The 26,385-nt window shown below is 42.1% G+C and overlaps 1 protein-coding gene across 1 annotated transcript in view; it reads left to right on the top strand.

The window, feature by feature from the left end:
* The window catches only part of LOC147712075 (guanylate cyclase 2G-like), a 427,466-nt gene that overhangs the window by 284,706 nt on the left and 116,375 nt on the right, over positions 1-26,385 (top strand). The window contains exons 10-11 of the mRNA XM_086919591.1: positions 18,928-19,032; positions 26,094-26,165. Coding sequence (XP_086775717.1) covers positions 18,928-19,032; positions 26,094-26,165 — 177 coding nt within the window. The remainder of the gene's footprint in view (positions 1-18,927; positions 19,033-26,093; positions 26,166-26,385) is intronic.

Below are 26,385 nucleotides of genomic sequence, written 5' to 3'. Positions count from 1 at the left end.
GAATCAGATTGAGTGCCCAGAAGAATAGTAGTAGGGTTCAAAAGGATTGGTTGATTTGTTATTTTACTCAGTAAGTTCTGTATTCTGAGTAGGGTGGAATTAATAGTTGGGCATGTTGCGAATATATGTATAGAGTCTGCCCCTACCTCAAAGCAGCGCGGGCATAGTGTGCCTCTCCCAGATCCCCATTTAATAATTTTGCTAGGTGTCATATATAAGAAAAATATAGTTTTAAAATGTTGTGCTTGTAGTTTGGCCGAGATAAGGATTTGCTGTGATAAGCTCAAGGAGTTAAAAAATATACTTTGAGGGGAATCAAGTTTAATATGCCATTTGGAAGCAATACTTTCTAGATCGTCAGGGGTTTCCTTATTTATTAATTGATATATACTTCCAATACGGGTAGAAGCGATATTCTGGAGAGTGTTCATAAGCTCAACCTCGGCAAATCCATTAGCTCCTCCCACTTTCCTGGCAAGATAATCATAAATAGCCATATATTTAAATAGATCTTGACTCTTTAATTTGAATCTAATCTGCAAAGTTGAGAAAGTCTCAATTCCCCTAGTTGTTATAAGGTCCCCTAATTTTGTGACCCCTGCTCTGTGCCATTCAGATAGATAGGATGAGCTAAATATGGCAGGTAGATTGTTGTTATTAATTATGGAGGTGTAATAATTATATCTACCCAGTCCAAATGTTTTCCGTATATGGCGAAAAACTTTATAAGAATTCATTAGCGTCTTGAATTTAACGCGGTTGTAATATCCATAGGCTGTTTCTCGAACTAAACAGCCCCATTGTTGTTCCCCTAGCAAGGACCAGAAGGGTGAGGGCAAAGACGAATCAGCTCCACAGGTGGATTCTCTTAACAAAACTGAGCTGTATTGAAGGACTGCCGCCCAGTAGTATAGGATAATGTTAGGAAAAGCCCAACCCCCCCTGTCTTTTGGTAGCGTGAGATGTTTTAATGCACGTCTAGGTTGAGCGTATGACCAAACGAATTGTGTAAAGATTTGTTGAAATTTAAGTAGATCTTTTTTACTAAACTCAAGAGGAATACAGCGAAAGAAATAGAGTAATTTGGGAAAGTAGGTCATTTTGATAACGTTGCACCTACCAATCAGCGTTAGATGTAGATTATCTATTTTTTTTAGCGCCTTCTTAGTCTGTTCAGCAAGGGGAGCCAGATTAGCTGCTACTATTTCCTCCAGTTTAGGTGTTACTAATACTCCCAAGTATTTGGCCTTTAATACCACTCTTGTATCAGCCCAGGTGATTTTATTATTTACTAATATCTGTGTTTTGCCTTTATTTAAGGCATACCCAGATAATATTCCAAATTTATGGGCCTCCCTTTCTAATGCCTGTATAGAATTGACAGGGTCTGGAGTAGTGATGGCGAGATCGTCAGCATAGGCCAAAATTTTACAGTTATTTTGAAAGTATGTTATTGGAGAAATGTTATGATTCTTCTCTATTTGTTTGATGAGAGGGTCTAGGTAGAGCGCGAACAGTAGTGGGGAGCAGGGGCAGCCCTGTCTGGTACCTCGCGAGATTTTAAAGGGCTGTGTCAAATGTCCATTTATGACGACGCTTGCAGTTGGGTTGTAATAGAGTGCCTGTGCCGCCTGCTTGAGCCGACCCCCAAATCCCATACTATCCATTACTCTCCAAAGAAATTGCCACGAGACCCGGTCGAAGGCTTTTTCGGCGTCAAGTAGTATTAATGACATCGGGTCTCCAGCGGCTTGAGCAGCGTCAAACAGAGTAATAACTCTTCGGACATGTTCAGTGGTCCCTTTCTTTGGTATAAAGCCATGTTGCCATTTTGAAACAAGGGGTTCCACTACTCGAGATATTCTAGAGGCTAATACCTTGGAGAAAATTTTTGAGTCGCAATTGATAAGAGTTATTGGTCTGTAGGAGCTCATGTCTAATGGAGATTTGTCTTTTTTTTGAAAGATAGATATTCTGGCACCAGACCAAGAGTTTGGAGGTAGAGTGCCATTGAAGATGGAAATAATTACTTCTAAGAATATATCCTTGATTTGGCTGGCAAATATTTTAAAAAATTCGACTGGAATGCCGTCAGGGCCAGAAGCTTTTCCGTCAGGAAGACTTTTGATGGCATCTAGAATTTCTTCCCATGTAGGGGTGAGGTCTAGTAATTCACTTTCTTCTGAGCTAAGCTTATTTAAATCGATCTCACTAAGATATTCAAGGATCTTTCTATCTAGATCATCGGTCAAGCAATCATTCTCTTCCTTGTATAACTTAGCATAGAACTCCTGGAACTCATGTCGTATGCCGCTAGGATCGGAGACCTCAGTGCCTGAAGATGATCTAATTTTGTGTATTTCATTAGAGGTAGTTTGTTGTCTCGTCCTGACAGCTAAGTGATGTCCAATACTGTCACTACACTCATATGTCTGCTCTCTTACTGCTGCCCACTTAGCTGTTATTTTACCCATAAATACCGCCCCTATTTCCGCTTTAGCCAAGATCGCCTCTTGCTGGACTGATTGGCAATCTAGTCCTGCATGGATTGTTTGAATTAACTTCATTTCTATTTTTCTTAATTTTTCTTGAAGTTCTTTAACCTGGGCTTTTTCTGCTCTGTTTTTATGAACTGAGAACCTAAGGGTCTCCCCTCTAATCCCGGCTTTTAGGGTATCCCATACTATCATCTGCGAAGTAGAGCCAATATTACTCTCCAGGAACTCTGGAATCCATCCTCGCATATGATTAATATAGCTTGGATCGTATAGTAAGGCTTTCTCAAAACTCCATCTAGAGGCCTCTCTTGCTTGCCCAAACTCTCTTATAGTAAGAATAATGGGATTATGATCGGACATAAATCGGGGTGCTATATCCATGGTGAAACTGGCAGCTAATGATGCGGAAACAAAAAAATAATCAAGCCTAACCAATACTTGGTGCGGTGCCGAATAAAAGGTGTATCCAGGTAATGAGGGATTTTTGCTCGCCCAGCTATCTATCAATCCGTGAGTTTGTAAAAGATTGGTTAGGGCTTGGAAGACTTGGGGTTTCCTTCCTTTGTATTTCCATGTTGTGTTGATATCCCAATTACCTGGTAGGTGTATGTTAAAATCCCCACATAACACTATCGGGGTAGGCCAGTGTGCTAATTCATTAGAAACCTGATTTATAACCTCGGGATCATCAGCATTACTCCCGTATAGTGAACAAAGAGTAAAAGAGGTATTCTTGGGGAGTTGAATCTGGGTGATAGCCCACCTTCCTGATGAATCTGATTTGGTTCGCGGGTTGTTAATAGCAAATTTTCCATCAGTTAGAATTCCAACCCCCTTTGTTTTAGCCCCTTGCGTGGTGTCGCCTATTAGTTTGAACCCCATCGTGTTTAGCAGATGTTTTTGAGATTGTTCAACGTGGGTTTCCTGTAAACATACTATATTCCCCCCAAGTGTTCGTAAGCCCATAGCCACCTTTTGTCTCTTTGAGCTATCATTCAGGCCACAAACATTAACTGATACAATTCGTAGTGGATCTAACCTAGCCATTTAAAGGATGTTGGAATGATCCTCTGTTTTTCATAGAAAGTTTAGTGTGTATAAATGTGTGCGCAATAAGTATCTCCTTGTGCCTGCAACAACCCTGCTCTCCCCTCCCTCCCCACCCCCCATGAACCCCCCCCACCCCCCACCCTCCCCCCTTATGTGAGCAATCAGGCAGAGCCTGAGTGATGGGGGCCAGTCATGAGCCATGGCCGCCAGCCACACCGATCATCTGTAAAACAAAAAGTGTCCATGCTAGACAAAATACTCAGATGATCCGTCGTTTAAAGTTACTATCCCTATATAGTGGAAGATATAGTGGGAGATAGCAACATATTAACTTCAGAAATCAAGTTAGGTCATTCGTTAATTTGCCCCTTTTTGTCCTTTCTTTCGTTTAATCTCTTCTAGATACTCTTTGGCTTTGATCTCTGAAGTAAAAACCTTGGTAGTACCATACAGGATTACTTTCAGTTTTGCCGGGTTCATTAAGTATACCTCTGCCCCTAATTGTTGTAAGGGAGAGATCAGCTGTCGCAAATGCCATCTACGCTCGACAGTTTGATGGCAAAAATCAGGTTTAGAAAAAAATGTGATCCCGTGAGCTCCTTTTTTTGAGTTAGGTCGAGCCTTATCATATACCAGTTGTCTCAAAAGAAAGTTGCCAAAGTATACAAGGAATACCCGGGGCTGATTTTCAGTCGTATTCCCATTCTTGTATTGCTTCCTCAAAAAAAATGGAAATCTATGTGCTCGTTGCACTTCATGGTCCCAGTCCCATTCTGAGTGTTCTGGAAATGAATCTTTCAGCAATTTGACAATGAATTGTCTGGGGTCTTCCCCCTCCTTCCCTTCAGGAATCCCCAGCAGGCGCAGGTTGTTCCGGCGTTGCCTATTTTCGCTTTCTTCCATCTTCACCATTAGGTCTGTAAGACAAGCAGAATTAGAATCAGTGGCTTGTTTGGTTGCCACTGCTTCTGTCTCCAAGTGTTCAGTCCTGGCCTCAACCATGCCCACTCTCTCGCTGATGTCTATGCAGGTCTTGTTCAGCTGTCTAAGACCACCCTGTAGTTTCTTCGCTGCTTTTTTGGCTGCTCGATTTTCGCCTCTCACCTCCTCCTGGAAATCTTTGATCGAGGTAAGTATGGCGGCAAGTGAGGGTTCCAATACCTCATTTGATTTAGCTTGTGATCTTCTAGGGCTACGCCCTTGTAATGAGTGTGACATGGGTGGCTCATCGTTTTCTATATGATAAGACATCTGTGAGTCCGAGTAGTCCCATTTGAGTTGACTCCTTCGTTTGCTCTTATATCTTGGTTTTTTAGGGCGGATGATTGTGCCAGTGTTGTCACGGGAGGCCTCACTTTCCTCTTCGCTAGTACTGTCTTCGCTTTCTTCTTCAGTCTCACATTCCCCTGAAGAGCTCGGAGTGCTGTCTGATACTGAATAAAAGGCCTCTTGACCAATTTCCGGGGTCCATGGGGCAGCGGCGCCAGGAGGAACTTCCAGGCTTCGGATAACCGTCTCCGTCTTCGTGGCATGATCGTGGGATGATCTTTGGTGTCCAATTTCTCAAAGGGAGTACAAAGGGAGTTAGCATTATTTCTTTCGTCTAGCTCTGAATGTTCACCTTCCGTTGGAAGTGGGGTTAAGAGGGGATCCGGCTGGTTAAGGGGGCCTCGTGTTTGATCAAACTCTTCCGTTGCGGGTTGCAGTGATTGAGAGGTTTGCTGAATGTCAGTCAGATTGGGAAGGGTTTCTAAATTTGCTAAGGCATTGTTAGAGTCCAAAATGACAACGAGTGTTTGATCAATGTCACCATGATCGCTATTCTGCTTAGCGGGTTCGTCAGTTCTGATGGGGCACTGCGTGTTTTTTATATTGCTTTTGGTCGTAGTAGCCTGGTTTTTAGCCGCTAAAAATATTTTGGCTGGGGGAGGAGAGGGATGCGCCAGACTGGTATCTTTATTGCTTCTGAAATCTTTGCTGGTAGTCCCGGCCCCAGCCCCAGCCCCAGCACCACCCCCTGCCCCTGCCAGGCCAGAGTTCTTTTTTGTCCCAGTAACCCCACTGACCTGTTTGGGCTTAATCTTGCCAGTGTCTTCTCCTGCTACAGACTCCTTCACTATGGTGGGTGTCTTCGCTTTTAAGCTTTTTTTGCCTCCACGGGAGTTCATCCTTATGCCTTTCTTGTCAGAGTCTGCTTTCTCCGAAGCTCTGAACTGCTCCCAAAATCCAAGCAGAGCAGTTAATAAAATGTAGCCCAGCACCAGGAAAGACGCTTCCCACAAATCAAATCGACGTTTGTTGGCTCGTTTCACCGAGCGTGCAGAAGACGTCTGTGTCCCAAACCAGCGGCTGCTGCCTGCGAGGGTAATGCGTGTTAAGGGGTTTTTACATGCGGCTGTGATAACCAGCAAGCCCGTCCGGCCGTTTACTTCGCTGTGGCGTGTCCTCGTTTCAGCGATCTCCTCGTGAAACCCCGTGTCTCCGGGTAAATCCTGAGGCGATCTCCACCTTCCGTAGACTCGATGTGTCCGTATCTGAGGACCCAGCATCACGGATCCGCAGGTCAGGTAGCCGATCACCTGAGCGTTTCTGTTACCGGCGTGGCGTGGCGGCCGCGCACACTGGCTTACGCTGCCTCCATCTTTGCCTCCTCCTTTGAATGGTAGGAGTTGGGGTCTCAGGTTCTCTAAAGGTAACTGTGATTCTGGCTGTGCCTGTTGAATTTTTAGAGAATGACCTAAAGTATACCACCTGGAAAGAGGCGGCGCTCAGGTATCACCTGGAGATGTTGGGATTGCCTTAGTGGGTGTGCCTGACCACCACCACAGTCAGGCTAGTCAAAAGGGCTAAGAGTCTTGAAAAATGGCCCGCATTACAAAGACCTTCCTACAGGAGTTGGCACATGACATTCTGTAGTGTAGTTCCTATTTTCCCAATAGGCTATGCGCATTGGATAGTTTAGACGTAGGACTGAGGTCGACTAGGTCTCTATTGAATATGTTAGACTTAATTAGGTTTGCCAGCTAGCTCAGAGGTCACTAGAAACTTTCTCGAATGAACAGGGAGGAGTGAACTTTCCTGATTAGACAAGAAGGGATTAGCTTCTGACAACCGCATAAACATGACAACTTTGCTCCCCCAGAATAAGGAGTATATCTCTAGAGTTGTGTGAAAACAATAGATAGCTATATCACTCAGTCAATCGCGCATACTTAGTTTCACCAGAGTGCAGAGAAATAGAGAGACAGGCGTTTTCAATAAAAGGTGTTATTTATTGAGCAGTCTTCTTTCTAATGGAGTGGTGTGGCTCACTGGTTAGAGGCGGCAGACCCGTAAGCAGAGGACGGCCCGGGACCAGGGTTCGATTCCCGACGCGGCAGGGTCGTGGACCAGGGTCAGCGGGCTCGATAATTCTCGCCTCGGTGCCTACCCCAGTCAGGGACCACACTCGGCAACTCTGGGCATTAGCTTGCCTCATCTTCACAACGGCCCCCCCCCCCAGACTGCCGGGGATGCTTGGTCGCACCTTAGAGATACCCATTAGGGACCATCTCTCAGGGTGAGCCAGGACGGGTTCCCCAGCAGTCGAAGCGCAGAGATACTCCTCCGGGAGTCGATTCTAGCTCTATATAAACCCACAATTAAATGCAAGAGAATTGCTTCAATTGCAATTGCAATATTTGTCATAAAGTAAAGTGCATACAGTAAAAGGAGTATAATGAAATAATACTGTAAAAGCATTGATATGGTTTCTGAGCCATATGATACTTAAAAGGTATAAAATATATACAATTACATACAATGATAAAAGTTGACTAAACATACTCAACTGATGTTTCTAAATACGCCTACCCCAGTGTACCTAACCTAAGCCTAGTACGTGGGAAGGAGTAAAGGAGTTTTTAAGTTAAGTTAGTTTTGCCAAGAATCTGACTCAAGAATTCTCTAAGGATCTAATCAGCTCCGTACCTTGGTTTTAGAATGAAGGAGGTCTTGTATCTCGCTCTCAGAACTCGATCTCCCAGTAACCCGCAAGGGTGACTAGAAACACTGGAGCTGGATTTTCTTGGCAGGAGAAAAAGACAGCGTCTTCTCAATGCGTCAAATGGGAGGGACGGCTTCCTTCGCCACTCGCATCAGCTGGGCTTCAGATAAGTAGATAGCCGCTCTGCTTCAAACCACTGTGTGTTGCTTAAGGCAAACGCTGGTATATTTATACCTGGAAGGTGCCGTGTATGACGTAAGGTTGGACATAAGACGTCAATAAAATATGTCACTAAGAACTGGCCGTTCTTTCGGACTCGCAGGAGTTCTAGGACAAATCAAAACAAAAGCATGGGGAATTCCCAGGTTGCTGGAGGTTTGGTTTGTTGAAAGAACTCGTTGTACTTTCTAGGAGTCTAAGGAAGTAGCCTTGCCGTATTTGAATTGCATTGGCTATTACTAAATATGGATATGATTCTTATGCCTTTATACGGGTATGATTTGTTATAACCACATACAGGCATAAATCGGGAATATTTAATTAGGGTCCTAGACATGATCACATACCCACTCCACGTATAATGTCCATCATTACTAAATACTAAGCAATATATAAACATATAGGTATGCATGTGTTTTCCAGCCTACCCCAAAATACATCAAATGCATTTGAAATGGTATAGATACACGAAAATGAGTATTATACTGTATGTTTTCAAGCAGTGGTGTCATTCAGATAATGCAAATGTAAATATCAGCTGAATGAATTGCGAAAATTACATTTATGAAATGGCTCTTAATACAAAAAAAGTCGAGACCATTTCATCACATATTTATACAAGATTGTACATGTGCTAGAGGCTCATGCAAAATATTGTCTCTAGAGTCTCTAGGAATAGAAGTTCTGTTCTCTAAGAATAGTTCTACTTTAAGCAGAGTACCTTGTGCCAAAAAAAAAAAGTCACCCGCAAGGGTGACTGGAAACACTGGAGCTGGATTTTCTCGGCAGGAGAAAAAAACAGCGTCTTCTCAGTGCGTCAAATGGGAGGGACGGCTTCCTTCGCCACTCACATCAGCTGGGCTTCAGATAAGTAGATAGCCGCTCTGCTCCAAACCACTGTGTGTTGCTTATGGCAAACGCTGATATATTTATACCTGGAAGGTGCCGTGTTTGACGTAAGGTTGGACATAAGACGTCAATAAAAGATGTCACTAAGAACTGGGCGTTCTTTCGAACTCGCAGGAGTTCTAGGACAAATCAAAACAAAAGCATGGGGAATTCCCAGGTCGCTGGAGGTTTGGTTTGTTGAAAGAACTCGTTGTACTTTCTAGGAGTCTAAGGAAGTAGCCTTGCCGTATTTGAATTGCATTGGCTATTACTAAATATGGATATGATTCTTATGCCTTTATACCGGTATGATTTGTTATAACCACATACGGCCATAAATCGGGAATATTTAATTAGGGTCCTGGATACGATCACACACCCACTCCACGTATAATGTCCATCATTACTAAATACTAAGCATTATATAAACATATAGGTATGCATGTGTTTTCCAGCCCACCCCAAAATACATCAAATGCATTTGAAATGGTATAGATACACGAAAATGAGTATTATACTGTATGTTTTCAAGCAGTGGTGTCATTCAGATAATGCAAATATAAATATCAGCTGAATGAATTGCGAAAATTACATTATTACATTTATGAAATGGCTCTTAATACAGAAAAAAAAGTAGAGACCATTTCATCACATATTTATACGATTGTACATGTGCTAGAGGCTGATGCAAAATATTGTCTCTAGAGTCTCTAGGAATAGAAGTTCTGTTCTCTAAGAATAGTTCTACTTTAAGCAGAGTACCTTGTGCCAAAAAAAAAGTAAATATTTTGGAAGTTACGAAAAATAATTTTGCTTTCAAGGGAAAAAAAATTGTTCCAAATGTTTTCAGCAGGGCTGTTTATAAAAACTGAAGGCCGAATTCAGAGTTCATGGAACGCTGTGTGCTCGCTATTTCAATTGTTATTCTCGTTGTTAGGAGAGAACATTACCTCAGCTAGACCAGCAAAAAATTTGTCTACAACAGTAGGTGAAAGTTGGGCCAATGCTGAAAAATCAGAAGTAGTGCTTATATGCGATGCATTGCCATCATCGGTGTTTAGATCAGCAATGTTCACAGAAGGTTGTACCTGTGTGCTGCCGCTTTCATCTCGTACTTCAACGCCACCTAATCGTAATGGTGAAGTCTCAACGAATGCCGTCATCAGAATCGGTAGCCGCTGGGGACAACACGTTGCAAGAATCGTTACCGGACAAAGCAAAGCGTCGATATCCATTGGTACTGCTGATGGTAGTGTAAGACAGACGTCCAATACGCATTCTTCTCCGCATAGCAGACATCGAAGCACAGGTAAGATGCAATTTTGCCAGATCGGTCTGAATGAAAGAAACCAGGTAGTATTCAGATCTCTTAGCTGGGCCAATCCGAGGACCTTAGTGATACGGTCTCGGTATCGTATTGCTAGGATCGTGTCTTCCATCGTAGCCTGAGTTTTGTCTGTGACTTGGCTTGCCATACCGGAGCAGAAGGAACAAAAATAAAATTCCTGCTACGAGTCCCAAAATAAGAGGCAGGCCACCGAAAAGAGAATGCAAAAAAATCGGGAAGATGCCCAGAACTGTTTCAAAGGGTGCTAACAGTCCAGAAAAAATTGTCTTAAATACATGTGCGATGCCACTGGTATCTGACATATCTAAAATTTGGCTTAACGTTTCTACCAAATGCACGGGGCAATTTGTCGATAATAGGGTATGTTTCTCTGCCACTGTCCTTGCAGCTTGCAGTTCATACGTATCTTTCGACGAGGTTAAAGGCACAGTTGTCTGTAAAAGAATAGACTTCATTCTGCTTAAAGTATCAATTCGAATAGAAGAGATATTCACAGAAGGCCATATTGCTGCCTCATGTCTGGATTGCTGTTTGGATACAATACTTGCATACAACAAATGGCCCTGGAAGTAACGCTCACGAGATAGGGTTTTCCTGGCATCATGCCACAACAGCTGTGGTCACTTAATATAACGTAGCTACCGTTGGAAAGTTGTCTGAAAAAGGGCTCTATCTATGTAGCTGGGGTGCCTTGCAGATGACATAAAAGGTTGTTTGATGAACCTTCGCAGGCTCCATGCAAGTTTATACCTTGACATAGAAGTGTACCGCTCATTGATGTTTTACAATTATTACCACTAAGAAATACCTCTTTTTTGCCCCCACTCCAACATCTATGTGTATAAGGTAAATTCCAGGTTGATTTGATGTATCCTTTACCCAACCTTTCATACAGGCCTGCTGGTATATACTTTTGGCAGTATTGAAACTGAAAAGTTGTTATCGGGATTGTAATGGTGCCATGTATTATCCATTCAATGACAGTTCTTTCTGACATTGTCAATGGTCATCTCTCAAGTGTTTCAATGCTCAGCACCGTATAGTCTGCTCCTTTTTGTGCCAGCGAGATTTGTCTATCAGTAAGGTTAAAGATAGAAAATAATGACGTTATGTTGATTAGACGCCATGGCACGTGACCTGAACAGAGGTTTTGTAACGTCCAGCCTAGCTGTACAATAGAACGCAATTGGGATTGACCATGCTGTAACATTATCATATCCTGTTCTATTATATCAATAGCAGATGATACAATACTGTCCAGTGAATAGATTCTGGAGGACAGAGTCGTTAACCCATTGTCCAATACAGAAAGCGTTTTTTCCAAATTAATACGATCAATTTCTCGTATTTTTTCTGCAGTTTCAATTTGATTTAATTTCCAAGCTTCATTGTAAGCTGCGTATACCGGCGTATATGAAACGTTGTTGACGCTGTTTGCAAGGTCCCAGTATGAAATCTCGCAAGTCAGCACCGTCTTTAAGTAAAGTTAAGTGTTGTTAATTTCGGGAAGTGTGGATCTCTGTAGCCAGTCGAGGCATAGTTTTCCTACACTGTATGTTGTAACTATCCCTGGAAGTTGTCTCTGGGAATATCTTGGGTCTGGCCTGTTCTGTTTGAACCCCTGTACTTTGCTCAGGAATCTATCTTGACAGTTATTAGTGTCTGTGGGCCAGATCAACCATTTGTTCCAGTCAGGAAGTGTTCTGTTTTGTTTTAAAATATAGGCCACGTCTAACCCCTCATCTGTAGTGGTGTTTCTATCAGGCATAGGCTTTGGTATAGACAGGTTGTTTAAATCTTTTATCTTGGCTAAACCAAGACAGGTTGTTTGCTGAATTGTGTCATTCAGGAACATTATTTGTTCTGGGATCATGCAGGCTCTGAACAATGCTTCTAAACCTTGTACCTGCCATCCTTTTGTACCCCAGATGGTTTTGGTCTCAATTTTGTTTTTCCAAAATTCAAAACCAAATGTAGACATTTTTTCATAAAATTTCTCAGAATAAATCAGTTTAGTATTTGTCAACATGTTTTTCACTCCTGTCTTATTTAACACTTTGAAATAGAATGTTTCAGGATCAGTGACATTAAACCCTGAGAAGTATGGGAATTTCTCATAAAATGTTTTTGAACTGCCTTTTGGCGGAGTTGGACAATTTTCCCATTGATTATAACTGAGAACATTTCTAGGATTTGCAGATTTATGCAAATAATGATGCCCAAAGTGATTGTAACAATACATTTCCTCATAATTCGACGAACCCTCTAAATAATCACGTTCTGTAAATTTTGCTGACATTTCTAAATCTGACATCATATTATTAATATTTTCAAAGTCCCAATCATCAGAGAAAGTACTAGGTGATACAAAGTCACTTAATCACTTAAAGAAATCTTAAATTTGTGTGGATATTCAAGAGCTCAACCGGGCCATAGATTTCATAATCAGTTTTGTCCCATGCTATACCACAAGATATAGGCTTTGCTGTAATGTTCACTGATGACAGTTCTCTTTTTTTGATGTGTGATGATCTGTGTGGTTTCAGGACCAAGCTGATGATCTGACTTGCTGTGTCCAATGTACTATATTTTCCATCAATAAATCTACCCAAACTTAAAACCAAGATGAGCCATAGAAGGAGGAAAAGTACACCTAACCTGTGTTCCCACGCGTCTGCACGCTCACACACCTCCGTGCCCTGGAGCGCGCACTGTTGTGTCTGTGGCGCACACCCATCACCAAGAGCATTTGCACCGCCGCTGTATTTAGCAAGTGCTCCCTCTTGCTAAATGTCTTTTGTTTTCTAGAGTGCGGCTGTGGGAGGCCCAAATCTGCCCGCAGCCACACTTTAGAAAACAAAAGAAATGCAGCACCAAACACAGCGTGTGCTTTTAGAATCACTTAAAAGCACACGCTGTGTTTGTAAGCTTACACCACAATCATCACGGCATGAATAGAGAGCGGTTAGGTAGTGCACACAAACTTGCCCCCAAGAAGGAGCTCAAAGCCGTTGAGATGGCTCTAGGTGGAAGTGTATTCCTGTCCTTCACTAGCGGCTGCCGTCTTCCTCGGAGAGAAATACTGCACGCTCCTGTTTTGTAGAATCAGGGGCCTGTACCAAGTAAATGTGACTTAGAAAAATGTCCTGTGTATTATTTTTTTTTAACTTAGGAGTTATGCTGCGGCCTTAATAAAAATGCAGCAGTAGTTTAGATTATTCTAATCGCCCTTAAAGTGATTTTTTCCTTTCTGTTGGCTTTTTTGGGGCAGTTATTACAAGCGAGCAACACTGGCTATATCGGATTGCCCTATTTCTTTTTGCGACCTTTAATCAAAAATACTGGCCGTTTCGATAACCATGCCTCTGCCCAAAGTTAATTATTGGTTTCTAACCCTTTTCTTACTCCATCACTATACCCACCTACAATGTAACCAACGTTACAGTTTTCAAATATAACTTTGTCAGTTGCTGGCAAATTTTAAGTTTGACACGTTTCTGATCATCAGATGAGCTTGTGCGGGTCATGAAATATTAATTGTTTACCAATCCCCCATCGTAGGTTTTTATCCTGCTTTGTGTGATGGTTACCACAGGCTCACATTAAACCCACAATAGCTAAACTTTTATATTTTATGCTGCCTGATCCTAACACAGCTGATAGAGCACCCTCAAGTCTATTCCAAGGGTATGGGAACAATTTAAAGTCACATGAACTATGCATTCATTTCAAAGTACATGGCAGGGTTTGTCCGTCCCCTCAGTTAAGGATTTTACAATTCCGATTTTGTTTACCAAATTGCAGAGTAACTTAAATGGTAATATGTCTTTATAAGCTACACTTAGAAGATTAACTATCTCCAGGAGCATGAATATATGGTGACGTAGTCAGTGGCCGTAATTTTCATCTACCACTGAAGGAAAGGCGGAGGCCAAAATTTTGGCTTCAGATCTTTGTGTCTCTAGTGGGCGTTATACCACAGGACTGTCGTGTAGGCAACTTCTGTGCAGCGATTTCACAGTTTTATTAGAAAATGTAATACTTTACTTTGTTGATTTTTATTAACATTTTTATTTGTTGTATCCTTGCCAAGAAAATTTTTGCATTAGGATGAATATAAAACGTTACGGAAGCACGTAGGTGGATGATAGTTCCTTAAATATGATTGAGTGGATGTTGATGACGTGAGACAAATGTGATATGACGCAAAAAATAAAGCGTATTAACCAGTTGATTTCTGTGTGCATCTAATTGCCGTTTTCATACTGTTAGGTTAATGCAAATAAAAAGGACACCATCCTATTGCATCTAGGTGTCTTTACAGTACCATCTTGTGCAATCAGTCCTTGAAATAGCAGTATAGAAGTGCTGGCACTCGCTTTCCAGAATACCGGATTGCTCCTGAAAAGTGACGGCACTCTCCCACACAATGTGTTAAGCAGTGCAGGTCAGTGGTGGCTGGTGACATTTGAAAGTGGTGAGGCATAACATTTCCTGATGAGTGCACGATGGCGAGCGAGCCTTTCATGTTAATCGCAGCGCCCATCATGAGCTGAAATTAACATGAAAACTTGAACAAATGCACACAATCACCCCGCAGCCCAGCTCTATTAAGAAAAGAAATGCAGCAACATAGCTGCTAAGGTTTCGATTGCTATGTGGGATGGTTTCAAACCTGCCTTTAACACCGTTCACGTGGATTTGCATGTAAGGAAATCCACCATCTTTTCACTTTTTTATGCAAAAGTTTGGAGTGATATTTGGCACTGCACCCACACGTGCGCCTGGTTACTGGCGCACAAGCTTAGGTTGCAGCGCACATAGACCTTACACTTTCGCACACAGAGGAACAAAATTAGAGGGACATTGCACCTAACACAATCCATAATTTAATCCATGGTGAAGTTAGATATGTTTCTCTGAGCTGATGAAAGAGTTCTGTGATTTTTTCTTTGAATGTTTTTGTTGCTGGCTTGTCTCCATGTTCACTTGGATCATCGGAAAAGTCATCAAAGTTGATAAAGTAGCCAGATGCAGTTGTGTCAATTGGTGGAATTGCTTCCGTATTTTCATTGATCTCTGCATTTTCTTTTGTTACATTTGTATAGTCCGAGGCTACATCATTGTAGACTGGTGTTTCTTGACGAACTGTTGCAATTTGGGTTTCAAGAGGCACTAGTTCCATGGCACTATTGCATAGTCCTTTGTTATTCACTGCAGGTTTATCAAATGTGATTAGTCTCTCAGTATGAGCCTCTTGGATTGTAGCAAATTTCGGTATTCTGCTATTTCTTGGGAGTCCACTTGGCCTACTATTTATTATTGGCCACATGATTGTGGTTTTACCAGGTTGATTGATACAACTCGGTTCTCCTTTTTACCAGCAAGGGGCGGTAGTACAACTGATCTTGTTCCGCTGACAGCTAAGACAGGTACTGCTTTTCTGTAAGAAGACCCAAATTCCTTCTTCACCGCGATCTTTTCTCTGACCAGATCCCCAATCTTTGGAATCCAGACAGGTCTTGCTGGGACAGGTGGTTTTTCTTCAGTGGTAGTTGGCTTTAGCTTTTTTGTTACTCAGACTTTTTCATGTTTCATTTAAGTCCTGTAAAACAGCCAAACGATCTTTGATATCAAAGGCTTTTTGTTGCACCACTGAAGTCTGACAATCCAAGTTCTGAATGATTATTTTAGTACCAAATAAAAGTTCGTACGGACTGATACCTCCTAAAGAATTTCTTGGCATGTTATTAAGACTACGTTGGATACTTATTAGATGTTTGACCCACCCGTCACCCGAACCTAATACCCTCGCTGTTATAGATTGCTTTATGTCCCTTTTTCTTCTCTCCACTACCGCATTTCCCTCGGGATGGAATGGACTAGAATACAGCAATGCAATGCCCATGCTGGCCATGGCCTCCTTGTAAGTCCGAGAGCTAAACGCAGGACCCTTGTCAGAATGTAGCATGTCAATTGCGTATGTGCCAATAAAGACTCGCAAATCTTTTATAACAGTTCTGGCGTCAGCCGAGCGCTGGGGGTCTCATCTAAATGAATCTCGTCTTATAATTTATGGGACCGCATTTAGCCGGTCGGGCGTCTGCCCATAGATAGCCTGATGCTGTCTAATATTGGTGTCTAGGCTGGTGTCTGGTCCGGTTCACAACTGCGGTCTCTGTTGCAGTCCTGACAATTCATTGCAAAGTTATAAATTTCTACGCTCATCCCTGGCCACCAGTATTGTGATTGTAATTCTATCAGAGATTTCAGGATCTCTTGGTGCCTCAGACCCAATCCCATGTGTGCTTCTTGTATCAAGAAGACTCTCCGGTTCATGTTTGGAATTACTCTATCCCCCACTCCAGGGATTTGAGCAAACGGAACGGAGTTCGCATCAATTATGTATGTATTGCCGAGTGGATAGTTTAGAGGTAACGCCGCATAATTGCCTTCCATTTAGGCTTTTACTGCAAGCAGCGGTTCGCCATCTATTTGTTTTTTCGTACGCTTTTTTGTAGCTACGGAAGCCGAGTGATCAGCTGCCGCTGTGGCTTTGTCAGCCAATGAATTCCCTACAACGTGAACGCCATCACGTTGGAGTCTCTGCGTATGTATCACGTGAGACTTTTGTAGTTCTTTCTGCCAAAAAACTACTTGTTCCCATAGTTTTTTATGCTTTATTGTGGCACCTGTCTCATCTTCGTAACCGTTTTTTATCCAGGTCTGCATGGAATTATTGTAAGATCGGACACAGTAATGCGAATCGCACACTATTAGTGTCGGGAATTCACAATCGGCATTTTCAAGCTCCATCTTTAAAGATCTTATTTCAGCTCACTGAGCTGTACAGTTTCTGAGAGATTCAGTTTTAGTGACCATTGGTCTGAATTTACCTAAGCGCCAGCGACCTTTAACAATCGCGCATGATGTATTGTAAATCTGTTTTTCCACAACGCTGTGTTGTGCAAATCTGTCCGTGTAGATAACACAGGTGTACTGTTCGAGAGGCAGAATTTCGATCGGCAGAGGACATTCATTTTCATATTCCAGATATTCTAGTTTTTTCATTTTCGGATCAAATGCGTGTGTCACGCCTTCTGTTGCGAGAGAAGTTTCCCATTTTATCCACTTTGGATTTAGAGCTTTAGCATTAAGATTGCCTGGTATTGTTACCGCCTCAAGGGCTGACACTGCTGTTAAAACAGATTCCTTTTTCCTTGGGCTAGGGCACTTTCTTTTGCTACAGCAGTCTGAACCGCAGTTAGAATTTTTTCAGTAGAAATTAATTTCATTTCAGCTGGTGTGTACAAATGTGATTTGTAAGCTATTGGTACCGTTTCTCCCTCATTAGAGGTCAGGTATGTGAATCCGCATCTTCCTGGGATGACTCGGATTACAAGGTTGCGTTTGTTTGCACGTGTTTGCAGTTTTGTTTTAGTTAACATGTCTGTCTGTAATGATCTTAAAATTTCCGTGTGTTTTTGAGTCCAATTAATTGGTTTAAAATCAGGTTTAATTGGTTCGTAGAGGTTTAACCCTCTCTGCATAATTTAGAATGTATGTTCTTCCGAAATTCAGGAAACCTAGTATTGATTGTAAGTTCTTCAGCGTTTTTGGGGCTTGGAGTACTGCACACTTCTCTAAGAAGTTGTCTGCTAGGATTTTGCCTTCACTTGATAATTCATATCCGAAAAATAGGACAGTTAGATGGGCAATTCGTGATTTTTTAAAGTTAAATTTGTACCCTTTAGATGGCAACCCAAGTATTATGGTGTTCACTCTTTTCAAGTATAACTCCTCACAGGGGCTCCATCACAGTCACCCTAAACTTGTGGCTTTGACCCAGTCTAGGTTGACCGGATACCCACGAATTGCACTATGTGCTTTTTGAGCGAATTTCACCTTCAGTTTTAATAATTCAGAACTCTACTTCTATTGATTGGATTTTTATCTTTTGATGTAGTTTTATTTATGAAATGTTACCCTATTTTTCTGAATTGGTTTGGGATTTTTCTTGTGATGTGTTTTCTCCTGAGCCGGGTGGAGTTCAGGGAGTTTTGCGTGGTGACCAAAAACTTTACACGTAGTTCCGCAAGCGGCGGAGTATATTAGATCGCACCATTGGTGCTGATTTTCAGGGCCAGGTGTTTGTACGGCGCTGGTAAATCAGTGAGAAAGGCACCATGTGCAGCACAAGAGGGCACAGCTTCCATCTACTGTTTGAGTAGAAGTTGTACTTGGGCAGCAGCTTCCTCAACATAAACAGAAAGTTTCTCAATGCAAGCGGTAGTGGCCAGCTGCGACTGCCCGAGTTGACAAATCTCACTGAGGAGGGGTGGGGGTGGGGGGGGGATGGGGGCAGTGGTCTGGAGTAAGAATTTTCCTTGCTCGCTAACTTAACATTGGTGAGCTCGAACGAGGAAAAAAGTCTGCTCCACTGAGCAGAGTTTTTCAGAACGTGCACACTACAAGGAGCGCGAAGTGGGAAAAACTCTGTGAATGGACCGTAATTTCACACGCAAGCCTAGTTTTCAATTTATTACTGTTTTAGCGCTAGATAAATACTTTACACATTGCCTTTAAATCCATCCCAACTGCTTTTGTGCCAAGCCTCCAGGGGTTTAAGTACAGGTTTATTTAGTGACTTTTGTGGACCACCCTGACACAAATTGTGTTTATTACTTGAGTGGGGCTTTCATCACTCTCAACTAATAACCCAGTTTCTTACTGATTTGTATTAACTAAATATTTTTACCATTAGTAGAAATGTAGTATGGCAACAGTTGGAAAGGAACTAGATTTTTAGCATGGTCATTCAGCGCTAGCCCAGTGTGCAGTGCCGAATCACACCTTGTCATGATGGCACTGAACCAACCAGCCGCCCATTTTCACATTGAATGCATAATTTTTCTAATTCACTCGCTCTTTTCTTCCAGATGAGGGAGCTGAAGCATGAAAATCTGGTAGCCTTCTATGGAGTTTGCACCGAAGAGCCGAATATCTGCATAGTAGAACAGTATTGTAAAAAAGGAAGCTTAAAGGTACAAGTGTGGCAACTCAGTGCATGAGTTGTATATTCTCATAAACAGAGCTAGAGCATATTTACAAGCCCCTTGCGCTGCAGGTACATCATTTTTCCCCATATTAAAAGTGACGCACCAGCATTGAAAGGGGCTTGTAAATAAGGCCCAACTGTCTCCAGGCGGAGCCCACATGGGACATCACCTATGGGGCTGCTTACTTGGCAGGGATGCGTGGTTATTGAGGCAGGGAAGTTTGAGGAGGACAGTCAGTTCCATGTGTTTAATTTCTTAGGGCCTTGTTACGAGTGCCTGAAAATTCCCAATAGGCACAGTAACAGTAACAGTAACAGAGTTACCAACCAGCCTCATTGGGAATTATGAGATCTGTAGATATACCACAGACATCTAATGTTTACCCCTGCGATATCAGCGTTGAAAGCCACTGAAGTCTAGAGGGGAAACTGTGGGGGAGAATAAGAAACTACAGTGGAAATCAGATACAGAATTACAGATTCCCATGATAATTCCGGTGTACCCCTGGTATCATAAACACTGGGGGGTGGCATTAACACATACTGTACTGGAGCACTCACAATAAGGCCTTTAGATTTAAGGGAACCATGTCTTATTGATGTTGTTGACCTGACCTCATTACTCCCAACCTAATGTACTGTACACTTTGTAAGGGGCATATTATCAAGCAGGGCGTTAAAAATGATTGCAGTTTTAGCAGCAGAAAACTGCTGCTAAAGCGGCGATAATAGGCTTGATTATATGGCCTTGTGAATTCCAATAGAAACCAATGTTCTGCTGTGAACATGGGCTTCTATTGGAATTCTCCACGGCATATTATCAAGCCAATTATCGCCGCTTTAGCTGTAGTGTTCTGCCGATAAAATGGTGATAATTTTAATGCCCTGCTTGATAATATGCCCCTAAGTTACTTTGCCAATTAGTAACTTCTTTCATTTTTCCTATTACTAAATTTTCAGAAGAAGAAAAAGAGTAATATTATACGTATAAAGTAAACAGCTAACAATTAGATTTATAGTGATTACTGATCTTTTGTACTTATATCGTGCAAAGCTACAAAGGTTCTCTTTTCCAAGAGGATTTTTTTATATTATACTATTAGCATGGAACGTTGCATTGCTAACACTCTCCGCCATACAAAATCTCGTATAGTTAACTGGGGAGTCATGACTATATGGGCTTACAATCGATGCTTGTCCCCATCAGCGGCTATGCTGGTCTACCCTTCTTCTGCCACTTCTTTTGGTTCCTTCCTTAAGTCAAAATAGTTTTGTTGTGTAAAGGTCTTAAGGTGATCACAGATGAATGCTACAAGTTGTAGATTCATTGCTTTGCTTAAGCAGAGCTCCACAGGCTTTTTTCAACTTGATAATGCAGTTCTCGTAGAAAGGACGTTGTTTTGAGGTGCTTTTGTCTTTTAGTAGCAGGTGGTTCAAGTGGGTAAATAGTGGTGCTGCCTGTTTTGTGGTGACCATGTGTGGGACAATAGGGAGAAGAAGAAGAGCATGATGTAGGGTTCTTGCAAGCTGTGATACCTAGTGATGTTCCTCTGATTTTCCATCTGCAGTACTTGACCCTTGTATGTGTAACTACATCATAATAGGCTAATTATAATATCTACCCAATGGGCTGCCCCTCACACTTGAAGGCTGGCACTTGACCCTGCCACCCTTGCTGCAATATCTTGATATTACAGTGTTACAAGGACAAGTTACTCTCTCATCAGTTACACTTACAGACTGCGACCAAGATGTCTGAAATAATTGAAGCTACGTGGGTGCTGCTTCATTGTCCATAATGGTCCTCTCCTCCATGCATGGATTACTCTCTCTGGATAGTTGTGCAGGAGCAGCTTTATCTTGGTTTACTTCCTCTTACATTGCTATACTAATTTGCTCGAAAGTTGCTGAGAAATACAATGCGTCTATAGTTCAGGAGGTCCCCCATTGAGTGCATAGTTCCTCAGGATAAAGAATTTACATGTGCTAATGTGGCCAGATGTCCTTCTTGCAATGAGGTGTTAAGTTCTAGTTTGGTAGCTAAATAAAAGGCAGGTCACAGTTTAGTTCCTGGGATGCTGAGATGCAAGGTGTATCTCTCCAGTTACAGGAGTAACCTACCTCTGACTTACCTGTTTGATAATGTTTGGTCTCAAGACACAGCTCTGTTCTGACCAGGTGACCAACAACCTGAGATGCCATTGTACAAGTTAAGGGTTTCATAGGTCGCTACCCATCATTTGAGGACTTCATGGGATACATTTGGCCTTCTTTGTCTTTTCTGTCACAGAAGGGCAAACTTTGAGTTCTATGCTTGCCTCATTATGAGAAGGGTGGGTCCTGAGTGGAATTGTGAGCCTGTTTTTCAATAAAGCTCTTTTAGCTTCCACTATAACACACACTTGTAGAGTATTAGACATTCTAGGTTCCTGCTGAGGTTTGACAAGGTTGGTGTTCTCTTAAAATGCTGATTACTGGACCTGGGTGGTTCTAGGAATTTTGTTTTCCCCATAAGATTAAGAGGAGATTTTTAGGTGTACGAAGGGCCTCAAGAAAGGGTCAACATTGATATCTTATGTCCTACACTGTGGGCCTCTGTGATGCATAACAAACTCTAACTGTGAAAGTGAAAAACCAGTTCCTATGTTAAGAATCTCATTTTCTGGTAATTTTGCTTGAATTTATGTAATTTAAAAAGAACCAGATTCCAAGCTGTAAGAAGTGTAATTTCTGGTTGACTGGTGTGGGAGCCCTGGTTAAGCAGCAACCACAATCCATGTCAGTGTAAGGCACAAGCAAACCCTAAGTTAACTGTGCTCAGCCCCCTGGGTAGCTTGGCACAGAGCAGTCAGGCTTAATTTAGAGTCCATGTGTAAAGTATTTGTGCAGCACTTCAAACAGTTAAACAGTGACAGCACACACAAAAGACCCCACACCAGATTGGAAAAACAGAGCTCAATTTAATAAATAAAACAAGACAAAAGTGACAAAAATCCAATGAATGTTCAGAGAAAATAGTGCCAGGAGGCTTAAGCACCAACTGTGGATATTTGTTTATGCCGTTCTGGCACAAAATCACACATTCAGGCTGACCCCAAAAGAGCATGGTCTGGCTACAGGGACCCAGTTAGGCCAGCTGAACAAAAGTATCTTCAATCCTGGTTTGTGGAACGTAGCGTGGATCAGTGTTGAAGATGCATTGTGCAACGGAAGTGAGGTGTTGGTTCTGGGAAGAGGTGAGGCTGTGGTGCGAGGGCCTGTATCATCATCTAGGATCCTGTTGATGAGCTTGTGATATGATATGCTGTATCGATGATGCAGCACGCAGTCAGGCATTACATGAGTTTTGAAGGGCTGCAAAACTGTGATGCTGAATCTGGCATTGTCATCAAGGCTGCCATCGATGAGGGATGCGAGGGCCTGCACCAATGATACGTTGCACAGTGGTGGTTCCGAAGGTGCTGCGAGTTGCAGTGGCATTTCGGGTCTTTGTGACTGGTTCAAGCCACAAAGCAGCAGAGATGTGTAGGTTCTTTTTGGGGTTGTGCCGCACAGCAGAGGAGATACTTCAGTTCTGCAGGGTCCACCAAGGGTGGTAAAGCACCTTAAGCCTACTTCTAAATGCCCAGTACTGGCGTGGCACCACCTGGCCGGGTAGACTCACAGAAGACAGTGTTCAGGTACAGATGCAAGGATGTTAGAAGCCTGTCATGTCCCGGAGGCTTTAGATCAGGTGGTCTGCCAACTTGCCTATGGGTTCCTTCTTTGTTCAAGAGATGCAGGTCCAGTCCTTCTCACCCAGGCAAGAGGGCAATATGCAGTAGGTCAGTACAACAAACCAGGGGTGCAATACAGCAGACTGATAATCCTTCAGCAGCACAGAAGTGGTGGTATCTGAGGTCCAGTATTTATACCCAATCGTGCCTTTAAAGTGGAAGAGAAGCTTCTAGAGGTTTCGCTGTAAAATCCACGGAAATCAAGCTTTCCCTGCCCTGGCTCCAAACTAACAACAGGAGGTATGCAGCCCTTTTTGTGAAGTCAGGACACAGCCTATTCAGGTGTAAGTGGGGCTGTGCCCGGCTCAACCCTCCCATCCTCCTATCCTGCCATTGAAGGCCCACTCAGGCACATCTAAGCTCCCTATTGTGTGTGGCTATTTAGGAGGAATACACAAAGCTCAAGCGTCAGCTACACCCAGCCATGTGACCAGAGAAAGGCTAAAGCCACTAAATCGCTAAAGTAGGAAAATGCTGATTCTCTAAAAGCTGCATTTTCAGAAATAAATGTAAAATAAGTTAGGATTTTAACTTGTGATTCCAGAGACACCAAACATGAACTGGTTATCTCTTCCCATTTGGAAATTACACTTATAACATGTATTTAGACAACTCTAATGTTTTCCTAAGGGAGAGATAGGCATTGCAGTAGTAAAAAACTTAATTTAAGATGATTTTTTCTACTACCAGGACATGTAAAACTTAAAAGTACATATCCTACAGTTTAAATACTTTACACCTTGCCATCAGGCCTGCCCAGGGCCCCCTGAATATTACTAATATTAAAATGGAAGGGTTGGACCTGGCAAAAGGTTTATTTTGCCAGTCAAAATAGCAGTTTAAACTGCACGCACAGGCTCTACAATAGCAGACCTGAGACATGTTTAATTGGGTAATTAAGAGGATGGCACAATCAGTGCTACAGGCCCAGTAGTATCATTTAATTTACAGGCTGAGAGCACAAACTAGTGTCACGTTACTTATAAATTAATAAAATATGCCAATTGGGTGTAACCAAATGTTACCATGTTTAGAGGAGAGAGAACAACCACGTTAGCTCTGGTTAGCAGTTGTCATTGTTAGGCTTACAAGGACTGTACTTTTCCCCTCCATGGTTTTCGAGGCATGTCTTTACTCTTTCATTATACATTGATCTTCACCCTTGGGTCTTTTCTTGTTGGACCACTTGCCAAGGGATGTCCGCTTGATGTCTGAGTGTGAAATTGCTTGAGGCTCCTATTCAGGGCTCCTTGATCTTTGTTTCCATTTTAAGTTCCACCTAAGCCCTCCTCTATGCTGATGTCCATAGGATTTGGGATCTCATAAAATGATGACTTACTTTCCTGGACTCTTCAGGATTGTGATCTGATTGCTATTCATTGGGAGGTCTTGTTGCATCTTGCTCAGTCTTTGCTCTATTTTCTCTCTCTGGAGTTTTCTGTTCCCCTCTCTAGTACTTGTTTATTTGGCATGGAGAAATAAATGTTAGATTTCCCATGGATGACATCTCCATTGCATTTTGGATTTTCAGATGTTACATGTGAGGTAGACAACTGTGTTTGTGCTTCCTTTCATGATGTAACTTGTCCTGACGAACATCCAAGTTGCTTCTGGTTCTTTGTGGATTTCTGGTAGCGTGGAACAGTCCAGTAGTTTTTTAGGTTGTGGGAGAATGTTTCTTAGACCAGGGTGGCCCATATTTCTAATTGGTGCCCACTGGCTTGCATGTGACTTTTTTCCTGCGATGAGCTGTGCTACACTTTCTCTTCCATTACCTGTAGTAGGAATGATAGGCAATGACAGCTTTGTTCTGTTTACTTTCCTGTAGCTTATCTTTGCCTGGTATTCCTTCCTGGCTGGGGTTTCCAAGCTTCTTTTTGTAGTAGATACTCTTGGTGAAGAGGTCTGATTAGTACATTGGATGCAGCCTTGTTGAGCTTTAGATTCTTCTCTATCTGTGAACCTGCCTTGGCCATTTACTGGCATCAATGCTGTCAGGGTACCAGCCTATTTTCCCTTGTCCAGAGCAAAATTGTGCTCTCTGTGGGTATCCAAGCAGATCTTTTCTCTGTTCTTGTTGATAGATGGCATCAGCACATTTGAAGGGCCCATTGCCATTTGGTAGTATGGTTCCGGGGCTCTCAACTATGATGTGTATATATCTAGGGATTGAAAAGCACTTCTGGACAGCATATTGTTCTCGATGTGTTGCTGGTTTCACTTGTGAGATCAAGCTGAACCATGGCACTTTGATGTATCCTCATTGATTGAGGATTGGGATTAGGTAATCTTCTGATTAGTTATTGTTAATCTCATGCCTTCCAACCACTCCTCTCATTTGGAAGGTGTCATCCTCCTTGGCCTGAACTTCATCCTCCAAATAAGCAAAAGGCCTTCTCTTGACTGTGATGGAAATATCGTTCCTGAAATCCTTCACACCCTTCATACATTTTAATCTCCATTACATTTACTGGAACCACCTTCCAAAACCACACAATCTCACCCTGTGGAAGCTCACAAGTTTGAAAGGTATGCAATTCTTCCTTACTATGATTTTATCTTACTCCTCCCAGTCAATACTTTCTACCATCCCTCCTGCAGCTTATTCCTTCTCGATTCCAGCTGAGTTTGAAATGTCTACTGGATGGATTGTGGGTGGCACTTACCTTTATACGACTTCTTGTGCAGGGTAGTGACCAAGACAGGAGAGGTTTCTGTTTTAATGCTTAATTTGTCCTTAGCACGTGGGTGCTTCTTGGTTGAGGCAGACACACCACATATAGTAAGATCTTTGACGAAGAATGGCAAATTGCATAAATAAAGTGTAAGGAGAAACAATCCAAGTGTTATAGCTAGTGTTTAATTTTACAATGAGGTCAGGGTACCTTCCTCGTATATGCTTCAAGCTCTCACATTAAGCAGAAGTTGAATGTTACTGTTATGTTATGCTATATTTATTAATGGAAGATTAAACTCAAATCTACACATGCTTATGTACGAATAGGAATCCATCTCACCAGTATCACCAAGAGTAAATGTTTGAGTAAAGAGTAAAAATGATTAGAATGAGCTTATGGCCTTTACCTTTTCATGAAAAGGTTATTCGTTTTAATTGTAAAAAGTTATTCGTTTTACATTGTAAAAGGTTATTCGTTTCAATTGTACATACTTAATACATGTTTAATATGTGCTCTGCTTTCTAGAAGAAAAATATGCACTGTAACTATTCAGCATCTATAATGTTGCTTTTTTCTTTTCAAATGTTCTTCAGGACGTTTTGAGAAACACGGATATTGAACTAGACTGGATATTCAAACTAGCTTTGGCTTATGACATAGTGAACGTAAGTGAGTTGAGATTATTGGCTGATGGTGGGGCTTGTGAGAATTCGTTTCTGTTTGACACTAAATTAGGGTTTCATGACAAAATACAAAATATGTGAGAAGAAGTCCCAAAGACCATATATTATAAGAATATTGCCAGTCATTGAGGGTTTCTTTGATCTTATAGAGGTTCATGGCTTAAGGGGGAGCTCCTTTACAAGTTCATGCAGTTTCAGAGTA

Source organism: Lissotriton vulgaris, chromosome 5 (genome assembly GCF_964263255.1).
Source record: "Lissotriton vulgaris chromosome 5, aLisVul1.2, whole genome shotgun sequence".
Classification (NCBI taxonomy): domain Eukaryota; kingdom Metazoa; phylum Chordata; class Amphibia; order Caudata; family Salamandridae; genus Lissotriton; species Lissotriton vulgaris.
This window is presented reverse-complemented; position numbering and strand designations above follow the sequence as displayed.